This window comes from Hemicordylus capensis, chromosome 4 (genome assembly GCF_027244095.1).
Source record: "Hemicordylus capensis ecotype Gifberg chromosome 4, rHemCap1.1.pri, whole genome shotgun sequence".
In the NCBI taxonomy this organism is placed as follows: domain Eukaryota; kingdom Metazoa; phylum Chordata; class Lepidosauria; order Squamata; family Cordylidae; genus Hemicordylus; species Hemicordylus capensis.
In genome coordinates this window covers 5,468,811-5,491,406 of record NC_069660.1, presented here as the reverse complement: position 1 = coordinate 5,491,406, position 22,596 = coordinate 5,468,811, and the positions used below count along the sequence as shown (strand labels likewise).

The window sequence follows — 22,596 nt, the reverse complement described above, 5'->3', positions numbered from 1 at the left end:
AACTGGTGGCTACACAGGGCCTTCCTTGTTGCCACCCCACAACTCTGGAATGTGCTCCCTGCTGAAATAAGAGTCTCCCCAACTCTGACAATTTTGAAAAAGTCTGAGTGATAAATCCATGCAGTTTGTGTGTCAGGACCATTTTCAGTGTTCGTACAAATAAGCTATACAATGTTGACCCTTCTCCTCCAATATTTTATATTTTTCTGCCCCCTTTTTTAAAATAAAGGAGCAAGTAGAAAGGCAGAGGGGGGTGAACAGTTTCATAGGTGTGGAGATGAGGCTAGTATTAGAGCTAGTTTTATTAGCTCTAGGTTAGTATTAGAGCTAGGTTAATTAATACTAGGTTATTTATTTATTTGATTGATAAACCACCCTTCCAAAAATGGCTCAGGCTGGCGGTTAGTATTAGAGCGGGAACCCCGAGGCTGTTAGTTTTGGGGGACTTGGATAATGTCTCCATAACAAGAGGACCCCCAAGTCACGGACCAGCTCCTTCAGGGGCAGCGTAACCCCGTCCAGAGAGAGACTAAACTTGGCAATTGGCTAGATAGAGAAGCAAGCAAAAGCAACTCAGTCTTGGTGGGATTCAGTCCGAGATCTAGGAGACATCCCCATTGTGTTTAGCCTCAGCCATGTTTTATGTTCCGTATGACTGTTTTGAGGGTTTGGGTGCTTCTCTGAGCCATGTTTTTTAATGCCTTTGTTTTTTTCGAGTTGGAAAAAAAGTTTTACTTGTATTTATTCTGCTGGTTTATTGGCCTCATGTGGAAGGCACCTTGTACTTTGCTGGTCATTAGACCATAATAAAAATTCTGTTCTTTTCCAAAGCAGCCAACCCAATTTGCAAAGTGAGATATGCACAGGGACCCTCAGAGCCTTCAGGCATATGGCTCCATCCATTCTGTCCTGCCTCCTCAGGCAGCCTCTTCAGCAGAAGTTCCCCATCTTGGGTCCTCAGATGTTGTTGGACTACAGCTCCCACTCATCCTCATTCATAATGGCTGAAGAGAGCTGTAATGGATGGTGGGAGTTGTAGTCCAACAACATCTGGGGTCCCTGCTCTGGAGGATGCGTCTGGACTACTTCCAGCCCGCAGTGGAACCTGCATCCTAACAAGCCAGAGGGGTACCAAATAAGATGCCCGTTTCCCCCACCCCACACTGCCTCTATGTTGACAAGAGCTGGGCTGCCTGCAGGCTGTTCATTCATCAGGTAGAGCTGTGTGGCCTAAGCCCGCACACCTGATGAATGGACAGCCTGCAGGCAGCATAGCTCTCATTAACACGGGGGTGGAAAGAGGCACAATCGGGCTTCCGGGAACCAGAGGCTGCTGCATCTCATTTGGCAACACACACACACTCTCCCCCCCCCCCAGCTTCTAAGGACAAACTGCTGCTTCCTCCAAGTTGCCCTGCAGGCTCACCCTTCAGCTGCCTGCGCTCATGGTCCCGCTGGAAGGACTCTTTGCTCAGCTTGGCTGCCCTGGCGGAGCGGAGGTAGAGATAAGCAGCGTCACCGTCTCTCTGGATGCCGTGATAGTGGAGGGTCTCATGGTCTCGAGGCAGCCTCTGGCCTATCACCCACTGCTGCACACTAGGAGGAAAGCCGTAGAGGAGGAACACCTGTGCGGGAGAAAGGATCAGGTGGCAGTAAACCCGAAGGGAGGGTCCGTGGCGATCCCAGAGCCTAGACAGCAAGCAGGAGGAGCGGGAGGAACCTGCTGCTTTGCACCAGGACAGAGCTGGGTGAAAAATGGATCCAGTTTATCCAAGAAGGAGTTCTGTGCAATGCAAATACTTTTGTTTTCTTTTAAGGGAACAAGCAATTGCCTCAATAAAATGTACCGACTCTGCTACACTCTTCTAAGCCAACAGTTCAAGGATGAAACAGAGGAAGCTGCCATAGACTGAGTCAGATCCTTGGTCTATCTAGCTCAGTATTGTCTTCACAGACTGGCAGTGGCTTCTCCAAGGTTGCAGGCAGGAATCTCTCTCAGCCCTATCTTGGAGAAGCCAGGGAGGGAACTTGAAACCTTCTACTCTTCCCAGAGCGACTTCATCCCCTGAGGGGAATATCTTGCAGTGCTCACACATCGTCTCCCATTCATATGCAACCAGGGCAGACTCTGCTTAGCTATGGGGACAAGTTGCTTGCTACCACAAGACCAGCTCTGCTCTCCTATGAATCCCAAGCTATTCTCGACCCCCCTTCAACACACCCAGCATTTCCTAGCAGGAGAGGAGAGCTGCTCTTGTGGTAGCGAGCATGACTTGTCCCGTTAGCTAAGCAGGGTCTGCCCTGGTTGCATCTGAAAGGGAGACTAGAAGTATGAGCCCTGTAAGATCTTCCCCTGAGGGGATGGAGCCGCTCTGGGAAGAGCAGATGGTTCCAAGTTCCCTCCCTGGCAGCATCTCCAAGAGTCGGCTGGGAGAGACTCCTGCCTCCAGCCCTGTCTGTGAAGGCAATACTGAGCTAGAGAGACCAATGGCAGCTTCCTATGTTCCTATCTGATGTGCCCTCAGTCAACGGCCATGCTCGCTCCATCCACTTGCAGCATCACTGCACATATTCAGTCTGTTATCAGGCAAACTCTTCTTCATGAGAACCAAGAATTTGATTTATTTATTTATTTTAAGTTAAGGTTCATATACAGAGAAACCTCCATTTTCTGGACTAACTGGGGCAGGGAGAGAGAAGGACAGTCCGGATTCGGCAACTGTCTGAAAAATCGAGGCAAAAAGCACGTGGTCACAAGAGTTGTGAAAATATGTTTTCACATCACAAAACATGCAGTTTCTGGGACACGGAAGGCAACGGACAACTAAAAAAGGTTTGTACACTACTACGCCAAACAAAGGTGACTTTTTCTGCATCAGGTGACCCACACAGCATATGCCCAGGAGAGCAGAAAGACCAGAAGGAGGAAGCAAAATGGCCGAAGTTCCAGTTCTACAAATACTGTCCAGAAAACCCGAAATGAGGGTCCAGAAATTCAAGGTTTCTCCGGACAGCCATATTCTGTGCTACATGAGCATTTCACACGCCCAGAGACTGCACTCGGGGGCACTCAGATCATGAACCCCAATTTGCAGGGAGGAGGGGGAAACGCCCAGCTCACCCACCCGCCCAGAACACCACCAACATGCCTCGCTGCACGCAGCACCCTTCCCTTCCCCAGCTGCCTGCTTGCCCCCAGCCTCCGGATCCACGATTGCCCTGCAGCTTGCAATGAGGCTGGGGGTTCGCCTCTGCAGAGACCCGCCACAGCCCGTACCATGTCTTTGAGGGAAGCCAAGGTCATGCAAGGTTGAACCTTCAGGTAAATGGGTACCGTGCTCATCAGGGCGTCTTCCACACCCACCCACAGTCTAAGAGAAGAAAGGAAATGAGCCGTTAGGGGGCGACCCACCCTGCCTGCTGGAAGCACACCCCACCACCCCACATCCACACCCATCCTCCATGGAAAGCCGTTACTTTCCAGAAGGGCGGCCTAGGTCTTTAAGAGCGTGAAGGCAGCGCCTGACAGTGACCGCGATAACAGACAGTGTTCCCTGTAACAAGGATTCCCAGATGTTGCTGACTACAACTCCCATCACCCCAGCCAAAAGTCACTGCAGCCAGGGATGATGGGAGTTGTGGTTTTCAGTGCTCCCTGTAACTGAGGTTTCTGGATGGTGTTGACTATTTCTCATCCTCTGCAGCTGCAGTGACCTTTGGCTGGGGTGATGGGATGCCAACATCTGGAAGCCCACTACAGGAAACACTGATAACCTCCCTGTCAACGTGAGCAGACCCGTTTTATCCAGACCTTGTTGTGTCCTGTTCACTGCACTTCCTCCAAGAACTCCATCACTTTTTGCAGGGTCACTTCATCCCAGGGCTGCGTAACTTCCGCTGTTGTTGGACTACAACTCCCATCATCCCCGGCCACATTGGCCAATATTCGGGAATGATGGGAGTTGCAGTCTACTGCCTGCAAGAGGGCTGAAGCAAGTCAAGATCCCTCTGCTTGCCCCCACTGGAACTTCCAGTGTTACCTCTTGAACATCTAAACAGTTCAGAGGTCGGAGAGCAAGGGGGTTATCATGCCACAGTAATGGAGCACATGGAATATGCTCTCGAGGTATTCACCAGCTATTATGCAACCACCTGATGTCTCTCTTGGGGTAGGCCTCTTCTTTCACCTGCACCGTGACTGGGACATGCCGCTCAGCCAGCCAGACGGCACACTGTTGGGCTCCCTCCTCGTCCCCTCCTTGGATGGCTTCTGCCAGCCTTAGGGCCTGCTGCTCTGTTAGAAACAAGAAAGGGACCGGGTAGCCAATTAATCTGCGGAACTCACTGCCACAGGACAGTGCAATGAGCATCAATAGAAATGTTTATTAATTTATTATTTACTCATTGCTTCTCAGTGAACAAAGTGAAGTGCTATCCTATATAAAACTGCCATTTTTAAACAAAGCAACAGTACCACAATTATCACAATAAAACCAGTTTAATAAAAACTACTTAAACCCACATACACACACAGCAGCACACCGATACTTACATCACAAATTGCCTGAAGCACCTGGTGCAACAGAAGGGGTTCGACTACTCTTCTAAAAGGTCAGCAAAGGGGATGCATGGTGGTAGTAGAACGTATCATGGTGTAGCTGCAGAAAAGGCCCTGCTCCAGGCTCTCACTGGCTACACCTCTCCAAAATATTTAATTTCTTATATTTATTTAGTTTTCAGTTAATTGGTCACATTTTGACCACAAGGGCTCTCAGAAGCAGCTTACGATAAAGACAAATAAAACACCAAAATCAGAAAATGCGGCAAAAAGGTTCAGAACAAGCACACAAGTACATTAGTTCACCTCTTCTTTTAAAAAATGTTAAGATAAACTCAAAACAAAATATTTGTTCTCAGAAGGCCTAGCATAGGGGTTGGGTCCCCAGATGTTGCTGGACTACAACTCCCATCGTCCCCTGCCACAATGACTTAACGGCCATTGACGGAAGTTGTAGCGCAACAAATTTCGGGAACCCAAAGGTTGAGAATATCCTATGCTAGCAGAATAAAAAACATCTGTAAGGCTGGCGGCAGGCTCACACACTTGGGGCTTTTTAACTGAGAAAGAGAACGAAGAGTGGCCATGACTGCGGTTAACAAAACTCTGCACAGTGTGCGGAATGCGGAGACAGACAGAGTTTCTTTCTCTTCTGCGATTATGATACTAGAACTGAGAGGGTCACCCAGTAAAATGGACTGGCAGTCAACTCAGCAGAGACAAAAGAAAGTCCCTCACCCAGCACAACATGGCCAGAAGATGCAGTTTGGCCTCTAGCTTAGACAGCATTTAAAAGAGGATTAGACAGATTCATGGAGGGATAGAGCAGTCCAATCTTTTATGCATTTATTCAAAAGTAAGCGGGGCATTTTACGAAGCATGCACGCATGGGATTGCAGCCTATATCTATCATGGTATGCCCCACGCCTGGATTCTCACACTTCCCCGAGCAGCGAGAAGTTTGAGCTGCACACTTTGAATTCTGGTTTCCTTTGGAAGGAGAATCATAGCAGACCTTACACAAATATACAGGCTGTGTTTTGGAAGCAGCTGCGAAGATTATTGATCATGCTCAGAAACCACAACAGATGAGTTCAGACGGGCCAAATCCTCAGAGTTCAGTTTCACAAGCTGTTTTTAATGTGCATCCCTATCGGACCAAAATGCAGCATACACTCTCTCAATTGCATTGTGTATTTTTGTAAGTTTGCCTGCATCAGTGTGGCTTCAGATGAACGCACCTTCACCATGTTGAAGCAGACAAAGAACTATCACCAATCAGCAATGGGACAAGAGCTCACCATGCTTAATATCAACTGGGAAAGAAGTGCAAGAAAGCTAGATTTTTCTCTCAATAATTAGTGCATTTGCTAAATAAAGAATATCCAAAGTATGGTGCTTTACTTTGGTTTAATGTGTTGTCTTATAAAATATTTTTATTATGGCTAGAGGCCTTAGAAGCTGGAAGCGGCCCGCCCCGGGGCCTCTCTGGACCTCTGAGAGGGCCTGCTCTCACTCACTAACAGCTTGCCTGTCCTGGGCACACTGCCTTCACACACACACGATCACGTAGGGAAGGGGACACCACGATGCCACCTTCACCCCCTTCTTTCAGCGGGGCCGTGCAACGCTTACCAGACCAGACTCAAGAGGGCATTGTTCATTCAGAACAGTCACTAGCTAGACATCCTCTCGGTCTCTTGGCCCATCACCCAGGGATCAACCCACAGAATAATTTCCAGCCAGCTAACTGCCCGCAACTCACAACCACTGGTTATCAGCTAGGCTAGCTGAATGGAGCCTTTCCATTCGGAGGTGGTGTACCTCGGAATCCCAGTTCCCTGGTAGGGATGTGCGCAGAACCGGCGGGGGGCCGGTTCGACAGGGGGGTGGGGGGTTGCTTTAAGGGCGGGGGAGGATGCACTCCCTGTCGCGTTTCCCCCGCCGGGGGAACACATCTCGCTAAAAGCCCCTCGGGGCGGCAGGATACCTCTCTGCCACCCCACTCCAACGTTATCCAGAAGTAGCAACTGTGACTGCGTGTGTCGCTTGCACGCGCATGTCACTTATGTAGTGCGTGCACACCCAAAATACACGCGAGCGAGCGACGCGTGTGGAGTTGCAGCTGCTACTTCCGGATAACATCGGAGTGGGGTGGCAGGGAGGTACGCTGCCGCCCCAACGGGCTTTTAATGAGACATGCACTTGCGGGGGAAACGCGGCAGTGGGGGGTAAGTGCATCCTCCCCTGCCCTTAAAGCCACCCCCCGGTCAAATCCTCGAGCTGGGCAACGTTTGAACCAGTTTGGAGGCCCGTAAAAGGGCCTTTGAACCTGTTCATGGACATAGGAGAGGAGAGCTGGTCTTGTGGTAGCAAGCAGGACTTGTCCCCTTAGCTAAGCAGGGTCCACCCTGGCTGCATGTGAATGGGAGACTTGATGTGTGTGAGCACTGCAAGATATTCCCCTCAGGGAATGGAGCCGCTCTGGGAAGAGCAGAAGGTTCCAAGTTCCCTCCCTGGCTTCTCCAAGATAGGGCTGAGAGAGATTCCTGCCTGCAACCTTGGAGAAGCCGCTGCCAGTCTGTGAAGACAATACTGAGCTAGATAGACCAGTGGTCTGACTCAGTATATGGCAGTTTCCTATGTTCCTATCCCTATTCCCTAGGGCAAACAGTGGAGAAGGGCTATTGTATGCCTTCTAGAAGCATTTGGCTGGCCACTGTCCAAAAGAGGAGGTTACACTAGCTAGACCTTGGGGTCTGATGCAGAATTTCTGTATTTGCTCAAATGGCTTTTTAAAAGAGGTCAGCCAATGTGGCAGTCGATGGCGCTAACAGTAGCTACTAGCTCTGGCAGCCAAAACCTCCAGATTTAAACGTATAAAGCAGGAACGAAATCCACCCCCCTCCCCGACTTCTCATCTGAACTGCCCTCTAGGGCATGGCCCCCTCCTCTCCACCTCTTTTCTCCACCCAAGGTCCCTCTGCCCATCTTGAAAGTGAAATGAGATAAAAACTGAACAGGGTATTAACCACCCACTTTGCATTTGAAGCACATTCTGTCTTAACACAGCAAGTGGACAGCACAGAAGCGGATCACAGAAGCTCACAAGATCAAAATGCATTGAACACATGACAATATATGAAAAGAAACATCCATAAGCTCACAAGCAGCAAATCCACAACCCCCAAGCATCACGCCAAGATCCATGCAATCACATCAGCAGCTATTTCATAGTCAGAAGTCATGCAAATGTCTTCAGAAGTCTCCCGACAGGACTCTACATTTAAGACACTTATGCTGAACCGGGACTTCCCCAGTTTGAATCTCACCACTGCCATGAACTCAACCTGGCAACGTCCCTAGATGTTGTTGGACTACAACTCCCATCAGCCTCAGCCAGAATGGCCAAAGGCTTAGGTGGATGTAGGCAAACCACTTGCTCACTTCTACAGGGACAACATGGCTAATGACACTTCCTTACCGACCTTATAGGGTTGTTTTAAAGATTACAACAAGGTAATAATACGTGTGAAGCACTTTGAACTACTCCAAAAGTGCAATAGAGATCCTAAATAGTATTATATTCGTTTGGTCTTGATGATATGCACTTGTGCAGCTCCCACACATTCAGTGCAGCTTGTGCACTGCAGGTTGTGTCTTAACACAGGAAGGAGCCCCTCGTCTTCCTCCAGGGCAAAAATCAGCAACAAGGTCACTGAGAATCAGGCTCCAAAGGGACATCTTGCATTCCTTTGAATGCCCCCCTCTACCACCTAATGGCGCAGCAGGGAAATGACTCGACTAGCAAGTCAGAGGTTGCTGGTTCAAATTCCCGCTGGTATGTTTCCCAGACTATGGGAAACACCTATATTGGGCGGCAGCGATATCGGAAGATGCTGAAAGGCATCATCTCAGACTGTGCGGGAGGAGGCAATGGTCAACCCCTCCTGTATTCTACCAAAGAAAAACCACAGGGCTCTGTGGGCGCCAGGAGTCAACACCGACTTGACGGCACACTTTACCTTTACTCCAAAATACCCGCCTCATTCCCCATCCAATCTCACCTTTTCTGGGTGTCTCCTCCATCAAGGTTGCCTCTTCCAGCACGACAGAATTCAGAGACTGTTTAAAACAAAAATAAAAAGAAATTTGAGGCTTCACGTGTGATGGATTGAACAGGGCTTGCAACATGGCTAGTGACAAGCAACACAACTGTTCTCCCACACCTGTCTGTTTTTATATATAAGACTTTATTTTCAGCCAGTTTCCACACACACACACACCCCCCGAAATTATCTTTCACAACAATTTCTACAATTGCTATTTTAATTGGTCGGTTGTAATTTGTTAATTTGCAAGGATGTTGTAAGTTTTTATATTATTTGTGTTGTGATGCTACTGTTTATTTTGTGAATTTCCTTGGCCGCTGTGGTAGAAATAAAATGAAATAGTTCTTTGCTTTGCCTCTTTTTCCAAGTTTAAATTTGGCGTTTGCTAGTTTTTGGAAACAGAACACTCAGCTCCTCGCGCTCACGTTGCCGTTGTCCCAGACGGCTCGTGTTGCTCCGCCTTTGTTTTTAAGGAACATGAATTACAGGCAAGACTTTCTCCCTCCATATTGCATATTTTGCCATTTTGCATTAAAAAAAAAATTTAAAAAAATCTAGTTCTTTAAAGGATGCGCCCCTCATCCCCAATACTCAAGCGCAGATTTCTTACAATTGAAACAAAGTTATGAACAAAAACACTGCTTCACCCCACCAGTCTGTTACTATTATTCATCCGCACACTGACCTTCGGACGCAAGTTCAGCTGCCAACCTCCTCTCAGCCTAGAGTCGCCCTGTAACTTATGTGGCTTAGTAGATTTGAACCCTGGTCTCTGGTCACCATGCCACACTCGCTCTGGATCAGGGCGGGTGCAATTACAGGGATAAAGGGAAGAAAATATATGTGTTGCATAAAACACTCAAGTCCCATTCGCACGTTATGTAGAAGTATACAATGTACACAGGTAAAGATCTGTGCACAGGTATCTTCATTCACATGTTATGCTGAATGCAGGCACACTTCCTATCTGCATCATGGATTTGAACACAGGAAGTTGCCTTCTACTGAGTCAGACCCTTGGTCCATCTAGCTCAGTATTGTCTACACAGACTGGCAGCGGCATCTCCAAGATTGCAGGCAGGCGTCTCTCTCAGCCCTATCTTGCAGATGCCAGGGAGGGAACTTGGAACCTTCTGCATGCAAGGGCCTACTATATCCGGGTTCACTTTTAAAATGAGCACAAGTACAGTCATTCACACAAATATGTGCATGATTGGACAGGCATCTGTACACTCATACAGCATAAATCATTCATTCATTCATTCATTCATTCATTCAATTTCTATACCAGCCTTCCAAAAATGGCTCAGGGTGGTTTACACAGAGAAATAACAAATAAATAAGATGGATCCCTGTCCCCAAAGGGCTCACAGTCTAAAAAGAAACACAAGATAGACACCAGCAACAGTCACTGGAGGGGTGCTGTGCTGGGGCTGGATAGGGCCAGTTACTCTCCCCCTGCTAAATAAAGAGAATCACCATGTTAAAAGGTGCCTGTTTGCCAAGTTAGCAAGAGTGAATCAGTCTGAATCAGGTTTCCGAAAGGCCTGCACACTGCACAGCATTAGAATTCTCATTCTAACTGGTTTACGCTTACAACCTGGAGATTGCAATGAGAGAGGTAGAAAGTACAGGTGAAACTCGGAAAATTAGAATATTGTGCAAAAGTCCATTAATTTCAGTAATGCAAATTAAAAGGTGAAACTGATATATGAGACAGACGCATTACATGCAAAGCGAGATAAGTCAAGCCTTAATTTGTTATAATTGTGATGATCATGGCATACAGCTCATGAAAACCCCAAATCCACAATCTCAGAAAATTAGAATATTACATGGAACCAAGAAGACAAGGATTGAAGAATAGAACAATATCGGACCTCTGAAAAGTATACAGTGTACTGTGCTTGATTGGCCAGCAAACTCGCCTGACCTGACCCCATAGAGAATCTATGGGGCATTGCCGAGAGAAGGATGAGAGACATGAGACCAAACAATGCAGAATTGCTGAAGGCCGCTAATGAAGCATCCTGGTCTTCCATAATACCTCATCAGTGCCACAGGCTGATAGCATCCATGCCACGCCGCATTGAGGCAGTAATTGCTGCAAAAGGGGCCCAAACCAAGTACTGAATACATATGCATGCTTATACTTTTCAGAGGTCCGATATTGTTCTATTCTTCAATCCTTGTCTTCTTGGTTCCATGTAATATTCTAATTTTCTGAGATTGTGGATTTGGGGTTGTCATGAGCTGTACGCCATGATCATCACAATTATAACAAATTAAGGCTTGACTTATCTCGCTTTGCATGTAATGCGTCTGTCTCATATATCAGTTTCACCTTTTAATTTGCATTACTGAAATTAATGGACTTTTGCACGATATTCTAATTTTCCGAGTTTCACCTGTACGTAGATCTGTGTCGGCTCTTGTTGGCAAAAAGGCCCTGCCAGCTTTGGCACTGTTTTGATTAACACCAAGAGGCAAGCCTCAAGCTAGCCCCAGTTAAGATTTGCTCCTGAAGAAGCATAAACTAAGGATGATGCGACGCATCTTTACACGTGTGCACAGACACACGCTCATCTCTCTTCCGATGTATCTGTTGTGAGCCTCTTACCCCAGGGGGTTCTTAGTGTGGGCAGGACAGACTGGACACAAATATTTGGCACCACGTTCCTCAATCAACGGACCAATTCGCAGGTCCAGCCCAAGACATTCTGCTGCCTGTCCCAGGGGACTACTGCACGGCGGGCCCTCTGAACTCGGGGCCTGAAGGTTGCCAGCGTTTTAACTGGCCCTTCTTCCTAAACCTTCAACAGCAGCTTGATTTGCAGTCGCAAGTGATTTTCTTTATTTCCACCACCACCACAAATTCTGCTGATTTCTGCAGATCAAACTGTTGTTGAAGACCCCACAGCAGGGCAGACAAGGCAGGGGAGTTTCTGGTCTGCTGGCACTCCCACCAGCAACCCCTCACCCCACTCCCATGCCTGCATGCACGCACACACACACAAAAATTCACACTGAGGTGGTGGCGTGCAAGGGCAGCATCACGGTGTCCAATTCTGGACCCCACATTTTGAGGACATTATATATAGGAACAAAGGCAGCGGCCTTCTACCAAGTCCAGCCATGGGCCCCTCTAGCTCAGTCTTGTCTACCCAGACTGGCAGCGGCTTCTCCAAGGTTGCAGAGGCAGGAGTCTCTCCCAGCCCTCTCTTGGAGATGCTGCTGCCAGGGAGGGAACTGGGAACCTCAGATGCTCTTCCCAGAGCGGCCCCATCCTTACAGTGGCATATCTTACAGGGCTCACATGGAGTCTCCCATTCAAATAGAAAACTGGGCAAGTTCAGAAGAGGGAAACAAAGATGGGGGGGGGGTCTGGAAAGCAGATCCTATGAGGAATGGTTGAAGGAGCTGGGTAGCTTTAGCCTAGAGAAGAGAAGACCGAGGGGGGGGGCGTGACAGCCCTCTCCAAGTAGCTGAAGGGCTGTTACACAGAAGAAGGCACACCCACTTGGGCTCTGCTGCTCCTGAGGGCAGGATGACTCACTAGACCCAATGCGCTGCAACTGCAAAGCAGCAGATTCAGGCTAGGAAGAGTGTCTTAACTGTAAAAGCTGTAAAAACTGTAAAAGGACGGTGGAACCGCCTGCCTCATGCAATGGTGGGTTCTGCTCCTCTAGAGGTTTTCAAACAGAGGCTGGATGGCCACCTCTCGGGGATGCTGTGGCAGTTCCCTGCACTGAGCAGAGGTTGGTCTAAAAGAGCTCCAAGGCCCCGCCCAACACTGACGTTCTATGAATTCAAGTCCCATGATCAGCACTTAACAAACAGGAAATCTGCGTGGGAAGAAGAAGAAGAAAAAGAAGGGACGAAGAAGATGAAAGAGCCACACAAAGTTTAAGTGCCCCCTCACAGACCAAAGAAGCCCACGGGGGGGGGGACGGGAACGGGGACACAAAGCCAATTGCAGTTAACTTAGGAATTCCTGAGCTTGGGTTGCCAGTTACTGTTGGACTACCATGTCCATCATCCCCAGCCACAATGGCCTGGGGATGATGGAATCTGCACTCCAACAATATTTGAGGAGCCAAGATTGAGAAGCCCTCATGGTAACCATGAGAGCCAGCATGGTGTAGTGGTTAGAGTGCTGGACTAGAACCGGGGAGACCCGAGTTCAAATCCCCATTCAGCCTCATGAGACTCACTGGGTGACTCTGGGCCAGTCATGTATCTCTCAGCCTGATCTACTTCACAGGGTTGATGTGAGGGCAAACATAACTATGGGCTCCTTGGAAGAAGAGCAGGAGATAAGTATTTATAACTGATTAATTGCAACCTGTGCTTTTAGAGGTGAACAGCTGCTCCCTGAAGAGTTCTGTGCCACTCAAAAGCTGACAGAGTGCTACTACTACTTTGTCAGGTTTTAGATCTCTCATTGTTTTACAAACAGGTGTTGGTTTCCCCCTCGATCTCAGGGACAGGCAACCGTGGCTCTCCATTGGGGCTGGGAATGATAGGAGTTGTAGTTCAACAACAGCTGGAGAGCAACAATTGCCCGCCCTGCTCTTTATCCTTTGCTCTCTTTCCTGTTTTTCTTTTCATCAAAGATAACAATTATCCAGGGGATTCAATGTACAACAGTCTATCCAAGAGGTTCATTTTTCTTTTCTGCATTATTTGCCTTAGTTTAACCTAACATTTGGCCCTTTGACAATGTTGCTAAATGCAGAAAAAAGATAGAAATCTTTTTATTTCTCTAAGACGTTCCCGTGGCTAATCCCACGCGTGGCAGCTCTCGTGAGAGTTCGTGAGCAGCTGCCAATTAGCCACAGGGATGGGGGAGGAAAGGGTGATGGCCGGGAAAGAAAACGGTGGTGGAGGCTGGCCGGCTGATGGAGAAAATGGCAGCAGGCGGAAAGAGGCGGGGGCGGAGGGCAAGTGGCGGCCAGGCCAGCCAGCTGCGGAGGGAGAATGAGCTGGGGCGGAGGGCAGAATAAAATGGGGCTGAAGGCGTGGGCGGGGCAGATAGGGAGAACTAGGGGCACAGATGCCCTGCGCCAGGTCAGCTAGTTAAATATTATTCTTGAAGAAAAATCACATGCATTAAAAAAACCAAAAAACAAATACTGTTATATAACTCAGTCAGCAGAGACAAACGGAAGCTTTTGCAAGGCTGAACTTTGGCAGGGAGGCAACAAGAAGTCACAGCAGAAGCCAGCAGGCCCCACCTGTGCATTGCTGATGGGTGTTGCCGGAGCACAGAGTGTTTCAGCTTACCATCCTATTTACAACATCTGCGCCTGGCTTTTCTGCTAAGGCAGGGGTTCTCAAACTTGCCCCCCCCAGCTGCTGTTGGGCTACAAATCCCATCACCCCCAACCACAAAGACCACTGTGGCTGAGGATGATGGGAGTTGTAGTCCAACAGCATCTGGGGACCCCTGGTCTAAGGGGCTCAGAGGAGCTTACTTCTCTGAAAGCTGCACCCTCAGCCCTGCTTCTCCATTTGAAGGGGTGAAGTCTTGTGGTAGCAACAACAACAAATATTTATATACCACTTTTCAACAAAAGTTTCCAAAGCGGTTTACAGAGAAATAAGAAAGAAAGAAAGAAAGAAAGAAAGAAAGATGGCTCCCTGTCTCAAAAGGGCTCACAATTGAAAAAGAAATGTAAGATAGACACCAGCCACAGCCACTTGAGGGATGCTGTGCTGGGGGTGGATAAGGCCAGTTGCTCTCCCCTTGCTAAACAGAAGAGAATCACCACGTTTGAAAGGTGTCTCTTTGCCCAGTTAGCAAGCATGAATTGACTCCTTCGCTAAGCAGGGCCCACCCTGGTTTGCATTTGAATGGGAGACTTGAAGTGTGAGCACTGTAAGATATTCCGCTTAGGAGATGGAGCTGCTCTGGGAAGAGCACCTGCAAGTTCCCTCCCTGGCAGCATCTCCAAGAGAGGGCTGAGAGAGACTCCTGCCTGCCACCTTGGAGACGCCACTGCCAGTCTAGGTAGACAATACTGAGCTAGATGGACCAAGGGTCTGACTGGGTAGAAGGCAGCTTCCTATGACAAAGGTAGGGGCCTGTTGGTATACTGCCCACCCTGCTTTCTAACAGTCTCCCTGCCTGAGCTGCTTGAGATTGACTCGGATGTAGCATTGAGGACGCCGAGGCTGTTAGTCTTGGGGGACATTTCCATGCTAAGGCCACCTTGTCTGGGTTAGCTGGGGGCGTCATGTCCTCCATGATGACCATGGGCTTGTCTCAACTGATTTCTGGCCCCACACATGTGGCAGGCCATATGCTTGACTTGGTCTTTGGGTCAATGGTGGATAGTGGTGCTCTGCGGATAACCCAGGAGGCCTTAATATTTTTGTCATGGATGGATCACTATCTGGTGAAGACTGGGCTGAGGGTGGACTCAATACACCTATGCAGGGGTGGGGGACCACTTAGGTTGGTCCGCCCTCAGAGGTTGGCGGATCCTAATGGATTCCTGATGGCTCTGGGGGATTTTCCTGATGAGAGAGTGGACGATCCCCTGTTGACGTCTGGTCTCCCTCTGGTAGGAGGAGATGTGTCGTTCAGTTGACACGGTCGCGCCTAGGCGTCCTCTCCCAACTTGCCAAATCCAAGTGACTCCCTGGTATACAGGTGAGCTGCACTCAATGAAGCAGACTGGTAGACGGCTTAAGTGTTGTTGGCAGAAAATTCAGAACGACCTCCAAATGACCGAACACAGATTAGAGCCCATATTAGGGCCTATGCTATGGAGGCAAAGAAATCTTACTTTTCTGCCACCATCGGGTCTGCTCAGTGTCATCCAGCAGAGCTTTTTTTGAGCAGTTCGGGGCCTCCTATGTGAGGGTCCCAAGGACCACCAAACAGAACCCTCGGCAGCCCACTGTGATCAATTTGCGTTACATTTTGAAGGTACAATCGCCCGTATCTGTTCTGACTTGGATGCTAAAGTTTTAGTGGCACCAGAACTGGATGTTAGGGATGTGCACAAACCTGTTCAAAGGCCCCTTTAAGGGCCTCCAAACTGGTTCAAACGACTGGCTGTTCAGCTGGTTTGAAGGTGGGGGGAGGCATACCTTTAAGGGCGGGGGAGATACCCTTACCCCTCCCGCCGCATTTCCCCCGCCGGCGCTCCATTTTAAAAGTGTCCGTCAAGACGGCTGCATACCTCCCTGCCGCCCCGTATCCTCTTCGGCTAGAAGTAGCCAGCATGCATGTGCAACCGGGCACATGGACAAACACCTCGTGGGGGGACAGTTATATGGTGGCCTCGTTCCCACCTAAAGGATCATACTCAGAAGGTGGTGCTGTGGGACGCCTGCTCCACCCTTTGGCCTATGGGGTGCCATAGGGATCTGTTCTGTCCCCCATGCTGTTTAACATCTACCTGAAACCTCTGGGAGGGGTCATCTGTGGGCGTGGGCTGCAGTGCCATCAATATGCTGATGACACCCAGCCCTGCCTGTCTTTTAAGTCAGCGGACACCAGGGAGGCAGTGGATGCTCTGAACCAGGGCTTGGAGGCTGTTCTGGACTAGATGGGGGCAAACAAGCGGAAACTTAATCCAGACAAGTTGGGAGTGCTCTGGGTTGGTGGAACTGATCATCTGAGTAGTGAAGTAAATCTACTTTTGGACAAGGTCACATTTCCTCCAAAAGACAAAGTCCACAGTTTGAGGGTGTTTCTGAGCCGACACTGTTTTTAGAACCATTGGGGGGGGGTGCAAAGGTGCCCTTTACCAGCTATGGCTTATAAGTCAGCTGCAAACCTACCTGGAAAAGTCAGATCTGACCTCTCAGTTACTCATGCTTTGGTAACATCCAGATAGGACTACTGATATGCGCTCTACGTGGGGCTGCCCTTGAAGACGGTTCGGAGCTTCAGCTGGTCCAGGATGCTGCTACAAGGATGATCCTGGGTACAAGTCACTTCATGAGTGTCACACGCATCCTGCGGCAGCTTCATTGGTTAACAGTCCACTTCTGGGCTAGATTCAAGGTGCTGGTCTTGACCTTTAAAGCTCTACGCAGCTTGGAGATGGGGATGGGGTACCTGTCGGATCACATATTTACCAGGTTCATGAGATGGCTCCACTCAGCATCTCAGGCCCTGCTCATGGCCTCAACACAAACAGAGATCTGGCTGGCGGGGACTAGAGTCAGGGCCTTTTTGGTTGTGGTCCCTTAGCTTTGGAACGCCCTCCCCGAGGAGCTTCGCTGCCCATGCTCCCTCCCTCAGTGTTTTAAAAAAACTAAACCTAATTTTAAAGAGACTTTTTAATGTTTTATCTGCTGCTTATATCTGGTACTTTCTTTAGTTTTTATAGTTCTCCGTTTTTAGCATTCTATTAATAACAATTTGAAACTTTTTATTTAAAAATGTAATTCTAAGTGTGGTTTTAGCCTGGTCTTTTAAGTTGTTTAACTTTATTAGTCTTTAATTTTACATTATATCAATTTTATTAATATTGTGAGCTGCTCCGAGCAGTAGTGTACTGGAGGGGTGGGGTATAAATATTTTAAACAAGTAATTAAAGTGCATCATGGGCTAAGCTCATGCAATCTTGGGCTGCATTAACAAAAATAAGAGTGTCCTGATCATGAGAAGTAGTAGTTCCACTCCATTCTGCGCAGCTCAGGCCTGGCTTGGAATACTGCGTCCGGTTCTGGCCACCGCATTTTAAGGAGGCCACGGTTAAAGCGACGCGGATTCAGAGGATGACAACGAAGATGAGGCAGGGTCTAAAACCCAAGTCGTATGTAGAACCGTTGAAGGACCTGGAGGTTTTTCACACATGGCTTTAAGCCTCGGGGTATCTGAAGAGCGATTCGCAAGATGTTTACTTTGGCAGGGGGATTAGTCTGACAGTTCACATAGCTGCCGGGGCCCTTTCACATACGCCCTGGCAGATCTTTTCCCTGTGCGTTCACATCTACCTGGTCCGGGTTTTCCCTCCAACACAGAGGAAGAGGGGAGAGAGCTTCTTTTTAAAATAGTTAAGAGCAAGAACGAGTTGTCAATCAGCACGACACTTAACCCTTGCCTTTGCGAGTGACTGCCTTCATCACATCATGCTTCACCCCCCCCCCACACACACACCCCGAATGGAATCAGCTTAGACAAAAAAGGGCTCAGGTTACATCCATTCTGCATATCTAAAGCCTATGTAAAACATAGCAAGACAGACATTTTGCAGTCTGTGCTTGTGTTTGACTCAGGAATTTCTCCCTCCCTCAACAGAGTATCACCAATCTACAACACACACACACACCCACCAGCACTTGCAATTGCAAAGCACTTAGAGCAGACCATACCCAAAATATTGAGTTTTGTTTTAAAAAAAAAACCAATATACTGGCATGGCCACCCCAAACATAATAGAGAATATTGCAGGGCATAATACATGCCCTGGGTTATTTTTCAAAAGCCTCTGAAACAGGAGGTTTTTAAAAAACCAGACATACTTCAGGCTAAGCCAGAATTCGCAGCCTCTATTGGGGGTGTGTGTGTGTGTGGAATCAAAGTCCTGTCTGTCCTGGTCCCTGATAGCCCACAGGAAGGTTGGGGTAAATCCAGCAAACATGTGCACTGGCACACTCCAATCAGGAGTGGATTCGCAATAAAAGCCCTGTGTGAAAAGCCTCCTGGGTAGGTTTAGGCGAGAGAAGAGATGGATAAGGTATGGCAATGCCCTTCAAAGATCTGAATGGCTGTCACAGAGGAGGAGAAACAGACTTGGTTGCTCCAGAGGGTAGGACTGGAACCAAGGGGCTGAACTTAGGAGGAAGAAGATTTAGGCTAGACATTAAACAGTGTTTCGGAACTGTAAGAGCAATTTTGGTGCTGGAGAAGACTTCTGAGGATACCCTGGACAGCCAGGAAAACAAACCAATGGATCATAGAGCAAATCAATCCAGAATTTTCACTTGAGGCACAAATGATCAGGCTTGAACTATCATACTTCGGACACATGATGCGAAGACCCAGCTCCCTTGCGAAGTCCATAATGCTGGGGAAAGTTGAAGGAAAGAGAAGAAGAGGACGACCAGCAGCAAGGTGGACGGACTCGATGACGACAGCACTGAATGCACCACTGAGAGACCTTCAAAGCCAAGTGGAAGACAGATCATCCTGGAGAGAATCGATCTATGTGGCTGCTAAGAGTCAACACTGACTTGATGGCACTTAATCAATCAATCAACATTTATCTGGCTTCGATTTATATTTTGAATACATTATGCATTGCCTCAAGCACTTTTCTGCAGAGTGTCAATGATTTATTTATTTTTAAGTTAGAAAATAATAGCATGCTGTTTACGGCACTTCATCCATCCATTCATCCAGATTTCACAGTGGGACAGTTTGCCCAGTGGCAGAGCCAGGGAACAGAGGCACAAGTTCTGCCCCATCCCCGGTGGCCCCACTGTGCACGCACCAGTGACACCACACACTCATGGGTGTGGCCTGATGTGCATCTCCATTCCAGCCAGTGCTTGCTGGCTGGGTGCATTTATTTCCCTTTCTCTCCTCGTCATGCGCAAAAGGGTGACCCACATGAGCCCTCCAGAGTTCATTCTGGCTGGGTGCATTTATTATTTCCCCCCCTCTCCCACGCTGGAGAGAGAGAGAGAGGGCAATAAATGCACCTAGCCAGCCAACTTGGGCTGGAAATCAGCTCTGCCCCGGAGGTTGCCTTGAGCAGTAGTGAGCTCTCTTTTGCTGGAGCTGTTCAAACAGAGGCTGGATGGCCCGCGGTGGTGGCAGAATAACATCTGGGGACTCGACTGTTCCTGGGCTCGACCTTCAAGGTCCCGGATGGCCCAACTCTACCGTTTTCAGGCCACGCTGGCGCCCCAGGGGACTCAGGGCATGGTGCTTTGGATTATTGCAGCGTGAACTGCCTGGTTTTTACAGAGAATGAACCACTGAGATGGGAGGCAAAGGAAGCGACAGGAGGAGGCCATATCCGTGCCACCACCGCCGCCTGTGGCTGGTTCGGCTCGCCAAGGCTGCCCGTTAGTCCTGTTCTTACCGTTGAGGTTTTGGAGTAGAAAAGAAACTTCGTTTCCCCAAGGGAGGGAGGAAGGAAAGGGCCGAGTTGAACTAGCAGCCTGACGGGGGGGAGGAGCAGGCTTTCAGGGGCAAATGGACAGAACTTGGAGGTGATGGCGCCGCGTGGGGCGGGGTGGATCAAAGACTCCTTTGACCGCCCTGCCGCCGCCTGCCCTGCTCCTTCTGCAGCAGAGGAAGCTTCCGCATCAGGCAGGCGAAACAGCAAGCCCCGCCCAGGCTGAGCGCAAAGTATCCTCTGAGCATGGGCAAAGCGGCAGAGCCCCAGCTAGTGCAGGGGAAAGAGATGAGCAGAAAGCGGGGTCAGTAGAGCGCGGCAGCTCCACCTGACGAATGGCTAGCCTGCAGGCAGCGCGGCTGGTCTCGGGCGGGGCGAGAGAGGGGGGGGGAGAGAGAGAGAGAGGAGCCCCCCCCCGCGTTATCTCCTTGGGCGCCCCGCTGGCTCCGCTCCTGGAAGGGGAGGCGGGGACGGGGTTCCCAGCAGAGAGCCTGGGCTGCTGCGGCCCTTTGCGCGAAAGGAGCCCGCTCCCAAGAAGAGAGCGTTTCGTGTCGAAGTGCTGCTGTCGGAGGCTCCGGGGCGGGCTGGAAAGAAAGCGCCTCAACACTCGGTTGCGGGGGGAGAAGCGAAAGGGAAACCGAAGAAGCGCGCCCCTTCCCGCCCGGGATGGTGGTGGCCCCGCGCGAACGCTCCCTCAAGGCTGCGGCGCGCACTCACTTGCAGGCGAGCCGGATGGTGAGCCGCATGCCATGTGCTGCGCTGCCCGGGGGCTGCTGCGAGCCGCCTCCCTCTCCGCCGCGGGGCTTCAGCAGCGCTGGCTGGATGGCGCGCACCGCAAAGCTGCGCGGGGCTCCTGCTGCTGCTGCTGCTGGCCGCCCGGCACTGACCTGCAGGCGGAACCACCCCAGCCGCTGCCGAGAAAGCGAAAGTGAAGGCGGCGGCGGCACCACCGTCGAGCACGCGCCTTCCCTCCGTCCGCGGGGCTGAGCCTGCTCCCTGGGGAAGGCAGCAGGGCACTCGCCCGAGCGGCCCCCTCGCTGGCGGCAGGCGACTCCGGTGCAGCCGGGGACTCCTCGACCTTGACCGGTGTGGTCACAGCGGGATCGTCCTCTGGGGTAGGCAGCAACCGGGGGCTCGCCAGCTGTGGTCGAACTACAACTCCCATCAACAGCAGGGAAATTGTATTGCGGCTGAGGATGATGGGAGTTGTAGTTCAACAACAGCTGGCCAGCCAAGGGTTGCCTAATCTGTAGCCAAGCTGAGCCTCTCCAGGGATGGGGATCGTAGTCCAGCCATAAATGGAGAGTCTCAGAGGGGCCACCCGGGATAAATACCTCTCGTCTTTCCGTGTTAGCTTTACAACAACCATGTGAAGTAGGCTAGGGTCAGAATAAGACTTCGTACTTTCAAGGACTTGGGCACTTCACGCCCCTACAACCTTGTATATGTAGATGGCTATGATTGTCTGCATTCGGCAGATGAGGGGTTGAAGAGGCAAGGGGTGGCTCAGCACCTGCCTGCAGAAGGCCCAGCCAGGTTCAGTCCCAGCTGGGGACATTTCCAGGTAGGGCTGTGAAAAGATCCCCTGAGAAACCCTGGAGGACCTCCGCCCACTAGTAGGTGCAGTTGCATGCAGCTTTAAGAACAGCCCTGTTGGATCAGGCCCAAGGGCCATCTAGTCCAGCATCCTGTTTCCCACAATGGCCCACCAGATGCCACTGGAAGCCACAGGCAGGAGTTGAGGGCATGCCCTCCCTCCTGCTATGACTCCCCTGCAGCTGGTACTCAGAGGCATCCTTTCTACTTCTTGCACATTGGACAGCCCCGCCTAAGATTACCTGTTTGTGGCAGGCTTCAAATTTGAATCCAGGATTTCCTGGTTCATGCTCAGAGACTCAAGCTTAACTCCATTATTTGTGTGGAGCTACTGTGGCATAAGCCACCTAATGGCACCGCGGGAAATGACTTGCCTAGGGAGCAAGAGGTTGTCAGTTCGAATCTCTGCTGGTATGTTTTCCAGACTATGGGAAACACCTATATCAGGCAGCAGTGATATAGGAAGGTGCTGAAAGGCATCATCTCATACTGCACGGGAGGAGGCAATGGTAAACCTCTCCTGTATTCTACCAAAGACAACCACAGGGCTCTGTGGGTGCCAGGAGTCGACACCAACTTGATGGCACACTTTACCTTCCCCCTCAAGTTCAGAAGTAGCCTGGCTGAGATTTGCTTTGCTAGTGTGATGGGCTGTGAGAAACCCCCCACTTATCAGGACGGTCTCATACCTGGAACAATCCTCTCTCTTATTGTGCAGCAACACATAGAAATAGATGTAGCAATAAATCCTCCTTTGATCTGAAGCCGCCTGAAGGTGGACATGGCATTCCGGAGCCTGCAATCAGGACGGATTTCCTGTGAAAGCCACTAGCATCACTCTCTCTATCTGGGGGAGAACTGCTCCACTTCCCGAGCTTAACTTGAGAAAAGCAACTGAAGGTTATTGGGAAGCTACAGCTCCTGCCCCAGATGCTCTGTTGCCTGCATCACAGATGCTTGGGGCCTGACTGAGCCCCACAAGCATCTGTGATGCAGGCAACAGAGCATCTGGGGCAGGAGCTATAGCTTCCCAATAACCTTCAATTGCTTTTCTCAAGTTAAGTAGTCCAACAACGTCTGGGGACCCAAGTCGGGGCATAGCTAGGGAAGAAGTGAGTCTTTATACAAAGGACCCAAATAAGGGCTCTCCCATCTCTAATTGGAGGATGCACTCTTCTGCTATGTGTGTGTGTGGACCAGGTCCAAATCACTCCAGCAGGGGAACAATCTGTAGCGA

At 49.9% G+C, this 22,596-nt stretch overlaps 1 protein-coding gene across 5 annotated transcripts in view; it reads right to left on the bottom strand.

Annotated features, from left to right (window-relative positions):
- The window catches only part of RBCK1 (RANBP2-type and C3HC4-type zinc finger containing 1), a 35,448-nt gene extending 14,591 nt beyond the window's left edge, over positions 1-20,857 (bottom strand). The window contains exons 1-7 of one of the 5 annotated variants that reach the window (XR_008320674.1): positions 20,481-20,857; positions 16,468-16,747; positions 9,356-9,465; positions 8,626-8,683; positions 4,153-4,294; positions 3,278-3,371; positions 1,427-1,625 (exon numbers count right to left, since the gene is read on the bottom strand). Coding sequence is in view for 4 of the 5 variants with exons in the window: in XM_053313415.1 (XP_053169390.1) it covers positions 1,427-1,625; positions 3,278-3,371; positions 4,153-4,294; positions 8,626-8,647 (457 nt within the window). In the remaining variant the exon portion in view is untranslated. The remainder of the gene's footprint in view (positions 1-1,426; positions 1,626-3,277; positions 3,372-4,152; positions 4,295-8,625; positions 8,684-9,355; positions 9,466-16,467; positions 16,748-20,480) is intronic. The other 4 variants (XM_053313415.1, XM_053313416.1, XM_053313417.1 and 1 more) reach the window with 4 other exon arrangements.
- Positions 20,858-22,596: the final 1,739 nt, after the last annotated feature.